Raw genomic sequence first — 7,077 nt, forward strand, 5'->3', positions numbered from 1 at the left:
TGAATATAAATATTATTTGTACCTTATTTTTTTCCAGAATATTGACTGGGATGGACTATTAGCAAAGAAAGAGAAGCCACCATTTGTACCCACAATCCAGAGTTCCAGTGACGTTAGTAATTTTGACAATGAATTTACCTCAGAAGCTCCGGTGCTCACACCGCCCAGAGAGCCCCGGCCCTTGAGCCAGGACGAGCAGGACCTGTTTGCAGACTTTGACTATATTGCAGACTGGTGTTAACTACGTGTTGACATCCCTCCCTCTCCACACACACAAACACAGATACAGAAAATGTGAATCGGATCATTTGCAAATATCCCTTTTTTGTTGTCAGTGTTATTTTAGGATTACCACAACCCCTTTTCTGTTGTAATATGATGAAGAAACTTTTATTTTCTTTTGGATGGAGTAAATGGAGTTATTATGAGGTTTGGGATAATTATTCCATTTCATCAGGACCTGAGCACTGATCATGAAAAACATAAACTGAGCAGTATAGTTTCCAACTGTACTGACAACTTCCCACAGCTCATGACGTGAACCATGTGATCAGGTGCCTCACTGACACCCCCTAGTGTTGAGGAAGTCGGCAGGCCACATCCACATTCAGCTTGCCCACAGAATTTCTTCAGTCACACTGAGAATGAGCTTGATTTTTATAGTTTTGTTTTTGAAGCGTTTAAAAAAAATCTGTCAGCTGTCAATGTTAATTATGTGAAAGCGTTTGAAAGCCATAGGCCGAAATAATAGGTGATATTTTGTACCTCATCCAATGAATGTATAGTTTGCCACTATTACCAAAACATCTAGCCATTTTTATGAAATGGAGTCTATACTCTTCCCTACAGTACAGTATTAATGCATTATGATCCAAGTTATATCGAAAACTGCAAATATGAACTACCAGTTACAACTCTAGTCGTATATATGTCAGTGCTTTGCAACAGGAAATGCTTTTACATCCATTCAGTAAGTTATTTTTCTATCAGGTTTCAGGATAAGGTCATGTTTTTTTTTTTACCAGACTTAAGCTGTCCGTGGCTTACACTACTGTTCAAACGTTTGGGGTCAGTAGGATTTGTTTAAGTTAATACTGTAATTCAACACTGAAAATTCAGCTTTGCCATCACAGGATTAAATTACATTTTAAAAGATTTTCAAATACTAAAGTCATTTAAAATAATATTGTTTTACAATGTTACTGTTTTTACTGTATTTTTGTTTTTTTACTGTATTTCTCAAATCAGAGATTTCTTTCAAAAACTTTTTTTTTTTTTTTACTAACCTCAAACTTTTAAATAGTAGTGTGTATGTGACAGGCAATCACATTACCTCATTACCTACTTGTTCTTTACTGAAATTCCTCCATTTCATGTTTTTTTCATATGTGGACATGACAGACTGGAATCTATGCTAGACACCAAATATCAATATAAATATACTAATAACTGGTCTAGATGTTCAAAAATAGGCCAGGAGCTTCATATGTGTAATAAGCAATCCAAGTGGAGGGGTAGATACTAGTTGGAGGTCTGGTGTATTATATAGGATACACTACAGAAAACACTTATCAAGCTGGAAGCACTAATTTTTGTCTAAAACATCCATGTTTTATCTAAATGATGGAAAAACAAAAGGCACGTACAAAGGTTTTATACCCACTACTTGTATGTCGGAGCATGATGCAGAAGAAAAGTTTCAAAGGTACAGTCGTGAAGTTTGACTTGACAATGGTGTAAATAACAGGTTTTGCTAAAACTGTCTGCCATCATGAATGCGAAAATTAAATGTCTATTATGTAGTCACGAGTCTTTCTGCATTTTGTCGATCTAATCATGTTGTAAATGGTTCATTTGTCACTTCAAAAAGGATTCTCTGGTGTTTCATGAAATGTTTATAATAACTGAGCGGTGGATACAGGAACAGAAACACACGAACAGAAACTTCTGCTTCATACCATTCCCCTCGTGAAATAAAAAAAGAGGGGGAAATAAAACTATTCGTGAGCTACACGCTTTCTCGCTTTCATGGTATCTGTACACCTGTTCTGGGGATTTCCAAGATGTTCACCATGCTTTTCTGAAAAGCATTTATTATTTAAGTTACTAAATATAATGCAAACAAGCTAACAAAATAATTTCCTACAAAAGAAAATGTTACAGTAAGAAATATGCCTAGCTGCAACCACCAAATTCTCACTTAGACATATGTACAATTTATATACACACAAATGAAAGTACAGCCTGCAATCTGCGATTTAACTTGGAATGTGTCTTCTGTACTTTGTAGAATCCCTGCCGTCATCTTTTCAAAAGGCTTGTGCCTTCACAGGGGAAGAGCAAAACTTACAAATTTCAAAGAGAAAAGGGCAAAAATTCTGAAAGTACAAAGAGCGGTGAGTGTGGGGCACATGGGTTTTCACAGTTGAGGCAGTTTATCCACTGGTGTGTCGAACTTGAAGTCTGGAGGAAAGAGATCGGCAGCACGGGGATAAATGAGACGGTAGGACTGACGGATGGTGACGTCTGCCACACCAGCGATGTCCCCAATCTCTGCACAGGAGAAAAATAACTTCCATTAATCAAGGACGCTAACATACCGCCTTTCGTTTTTGCTTATCGCAATACTCGTTGACTGGATTATATGTTTGTTTTCTCTTACCCTTCTGTGTCTTCTTCTCAGCAGATGCTTGAGAGGCCATGTAAATGGCTGCGGCTGCCACTGAGATCGGACTGCGCCCTGGAACCAAGTCCAGTTCAACGGCCTTCCTGGCGATGTAAGTGGCCGCCATCTGCACCTGTTTGGGCAAGCCCAAGTTGGAGCAGAAACGTGACATGAAGTCGCCGGTTGTAATGAGATCCACGCTCGTCTCAAGAGCCTTCAGGATAAGCTTGAAGCAGCGGCCAATCTCCTTCTTCGAGATCCGAGACACGGCACAGATTTCTGGGGTGGAGGGAGATAGAAATGATATATATCAAGAACTGCTGGAATATTGATAGCTAAATATCTTCAGTTGTAGAGTTCTCTAGCATGATGCTGAAGGTGAATGTGTGTCATTTCTCCACCACTTGCATCACCAAATGGAGGAGTTAGAAAACTAACCCCTGGTTTCACAGACAAGGCCTAAGCCTAGTCCTGGACTAAAATGTAAGTCTGAGCTGTTTCAACTGAAAGAAACTTGCAATGACTGATCTTAAAATATATCAGTCCCTTTGGTTTATCTGTAGATGCACACCAGTAATGTTTTTTCCTAAGCACATTTATAAAAATTATTTAAATGTCCTAATTGAACTATGGCCTAATGTTGTCTTAGTCTAAGCCCTGCCTGTGAAACCGGGCCTAAGAGGTTTTCCAGAACACTCCCTCTGCCTTCTACTGGGCGCTCAAACAAATAAACTCACACTATTGAGGGCAACAGTGCCCACCCACTTTTTCAGCAGCCTTTGTTCTGGAAGAATGTTTTTTTAGAAAAGTCTTTTAAGAGTTATGAAACAACCAGCTATGAGGTGCTTTGCAACATTACAAACGTAGAAGGCAAAAAAAAAAAACAAGTATTTAATTGATGGTAAAATATAACACTATTGATTTAAAATTTGGCTCCAATTTCCTTCTCTGCAGAATCAAGGGTAATGTAATTTTTCATCAGGTATTGCCCTGTTAAATAATTCTTAACTTTAACAAAGCAAATACCATCTATTAACAACCTCATAGCAAGTCTATTTTGAACAGTTCAGAAGTTATTGTTCAAAAACAATTGCCGTATGAAGAAAATGAAGGAGATTTATACTTTTGGAACCCGACTGTTGCCTTCTATTGGTTGAGCCAATCTTGATGGTAGACACAGTAAATTCAGTACAATATAGTCTATTAATAAACAACAACATGAAAAAGAGCAAACGGTTTATACCTTTAAATGTTCTAGGGACGCCCTCCTGTCTGCATGCGATGTAAAGGCAGGCAGAAGCAATCGCATCATTACTTCTGCCTTTCAGACTCTTCTGTTCGTAAACCTGTTTGAACAAGTTGTTTGTTCGGTCCTGTAACAGAAAAAGGAAACTTTACTGAGAGGATGGAGGAATACGTCCTCCAAGTGAGGTTGGAAATACTGATTAAAAGGGTCATACTAAAAAGAACATTGTTTTGTGTATTTGGTGTAATGCAATGTTTACACGGTGTAAGGTTCAAAAAACATTATTTTCCAGATACCGTACATTATTATTGCTCCTCTATGCCACGCAATTCGGAAACGTGGCGATTTTTTACAAAGCTCATCGCGCTCTGATTGGCCAGCTATCCAGTGTATTGTGATTGGCTGAATACCTCAAGCGTGACACAAATGTTATGCCCTTACCATATTTGGAAACATACAGCATCTCCACAACACTGTGGCGGTAACAACACTACAAGTAGAATAAAAGTTCCGAATTCTTTCTTTGCTTATACATTTGGGCGGTGTTATTCAAATCATCCCACACAGTGACGTAGATATGTGGAGGCGTGTTTAAATGAGTCTTAACTTTTAGAAAGAATATCTCTTTGAGTTTGAAACTTTAATCTTTGCGACTTTACGGATCTTATATATGCACAAACAGCTTGTAACACTCCAAAGACAAAGGAAAACATGAAATCGCATCATATGACCCCATTAACGAATGACCATGAATGGTTTTAATAGCGCAAAACTCTTCTAGTCTAGTGATACACGCATTGCCAAGTTGTGACATCAGATGTGTTGATGTACAACATGACAGAAACACTTATCAATAATAGGTAAAATCTTAAATGTACAGACTTCATTTAGAGAAGCCAGCTCTAGTAAATGATTATGCTAATTATTTTGAATTAACATCCTGTATTCCAATCATTTTAATGGTGTAATTTACGAAGCAGCTTACAGACAAAAAAAAGTGAAGTTAATCACTCAGCTTTCATGGTTTGCTTTAAAAAAACTAAATATTTTTTATCATGCATGTTATCCAAAATTCTGAAGTAGTTATTTGGCTTTACTGTTTACAATACAATTTTTTGGTTTAGTTTACTTATGTGACATGATGATTACATTACCATTCAATTACAGTAGGCTGGGACACTTACGATGATGTTTCTGGGGAGGTTGATCCTGTCGGCCATGGTGGTGATCTCCTTGAAGGCATTCAACATGGCTCGATCGGAGCTGCTCATGGTTCTACGATTCTGGTACTTAGAATTTCCAAACTCATCAAAGCTCGCTGCACCTGTTCCCTGAAATACCATATTGAAAATATATTTAAAAATCACAATGAGAACACACATTTATGCATGTATGCATTGTAAATAGGTAGACAAGTTCCTTACTTTGCTGATCATGGTGGTGAGGTCTCCACCATTGAGGAGAGGGTTCTGAGCGTCACCAACACGAGACGGGTCCTTAGTTGCTTTCTCATTGGTGAACGTTCTCCATTCTGACCCTACATCAATTACACGGTCACCTAAGAAAGAAAGAAAACACAAGCTTATTGTCTTACTGTTTAAGTTAGTGATGAAAAACGTCCACTTAAAGCTTGAATATTCAGAAGCAGGTGGAAACTCCTACCTACTACAAGGCCACATTCAGGACAGATCATGTCTCCTGCCCTGTAGTCCTCCACCAGTAATGCATCGGGGTGATTGGGGCATTGCACCTTGGGAAGAGAGTCTCCACTAAAACAGACGAAATTCCAGAAGTTAGGAAAAATCCACATGAACTCTTGAACTCTACTGACATTAGAAAACAACTGCTTGTCTGTGGATTAGGATACAGTAAACAACACTACAGGAAGATGCCAAACGAACCACCACAGAGTGACTCATATAAAGCAGGGGCATATTAAATTTTTTAAAAATTGGATACGGATTAATAAATTAAAGACATCCTTGTTGCATCATTTCCTTTTCTTCATTTTTTTCTTAACTCTATTTGATAAACAGCAGAACCACAGAGTACATATGAACGTCTACATGTGCATCTATATATATACAAATCTAAACCTTACTTTAAATATGATATATCAACTTTTAGTGTTCCTTGCCCCTATTGATTTAAGTATATGACATATTCTCAGGGCTTGTTATGCATCAATTTATATATTTGTGGAATCTCTATAAAATCATAAGCTTAACATATATAATACTAGATATAACTATATAAATAACAGTGGACCTAAAGGTGGCTTGGACTGTTACAGCAGGTGACTGCTACTAAACACTGATGTTATAGCCTTAACAAGGCAGACATGAGTTAGGATAAATAAAGAAAATGTTTATTAGATAAATAATCAATGGGAATCACTTCCTGAGAGTTTGTTAGTGATGTACGTGCAGTTAGCACTGTTAGCTCTGTGGAGACTCCGTTGTTTGTTTTAGTTTGGTTTTGACAGGCATATCAACCTTTCACGCAGATCTTAAATAACGTATCTGACGACTTGTCTTTAAAAATTATTTGCTGCAATGAGCTCTCATTGTGTCTTATTTCATACGATGCGAACGGCTAGCCAACATGCGCTAGCAGAAAATGACAGTGTATTCATAATCCAAGGTCTGCTTTATACGCACCACAACGACAACAAACTACGACTAAAAGCCTATAGACGCCCACACCGGACATATTTTCAAAGGTTATCTACGCCATCCTTTACCAAACGATATCAGAGAGACACAAAACCAGCAGAAATGGTAACTAACCGGCTCGTCGACGCCATACTGTTACTGTCTGTTGTCCACGGGAGTGACTCTCTGGTGAACAACACAATGGACGCCCGCTACCCGTATTTATAGGTTTTCTAGGTCACGTGTACAGAGCAAAGACGGAAAGCCACAAGTGCCAAACTTACAAATTTATGATTCGGCATTCATTCATGCACAAAACCATGTGAAGTCGTTTCTTGCATTTAAGATACATGCCGTTTCTTTTTATTACATTTCAGGTTTTTTTTCTTCAGTTTTCATTACAAGGTTCAGTTTCAACTTTAAAATGCAGGAATTCAATTTGTTATATTTTTTCACAATAATAGTCTCTTTATCTGACATTTCAGGAAATCATTATAAAGTTAATATAAAAA

The 7,077-nt window shown here is 37.7% G+C and overlaps 2 protein-coding genes across 2 annotated transcripts in view; one reads left to right on the forward strand and one right to left on the reverse strand.

Moving 5' to 3' along the window:
- Positions 1–1,801, forward strand: part of LOC306846591 (serine/threonine-protein kinase N2-like) — a 23,542-nt gene extending 21,741 nt beyond the window's left edge. The window contains exon 22 of the mRNA XM_079380058.1: positions 38–1,801. Within this exon, the coding sequence (XP_079236184.1) occupies positions 38–241 (204 nt within the window). The 3' untranslated portion in view covers positions 242–1,801. The remainder of the gene's footprint in view (positions 1–37) is intronic.
- On the reverse strand, positions 1,230–6,777 carry LOC306846592 (transcription initiation factor IIB). Its single transcript, XM_079380059.1, has 7 exons — positions 6,701–6,777; positions 5,574–5,680; positions 5,336–5,469; positions 5,096–5,242; positions 3,909–4,038; positions 2,663–2,944; positions 1,230–2,553 (listed from the first exon to the last, which is right to left on the reverse strand). The coding sequence occupies exons 1-7, from the start codon at positions 6,715–6,717 to the stop codon at positions 2,420–2,422; spliced, it is 951 nt and encodes a 316-aa protein (XP_079236185.1). The 5' UTR covers positions 6,718–6,777; the 3' UTR covers positions 1,230–2,419.
- Between the last annotated feature and the right edge of the window lie 300 nt (positions 6,778–7,077).

The sequence above is a fragment of the Barbus barbus genome (genome assembly GCF_936440315.1).
Source record: "Barbus barbus genome assembly, chromosome: 26".
In the NCBI taxonomy this organism is placed as follows: Eukaryota; Metazoa; Chordata; class Actinopteri; order Cypriniformes; family Cyprinidae; genus Barbus; species Barbus barbus.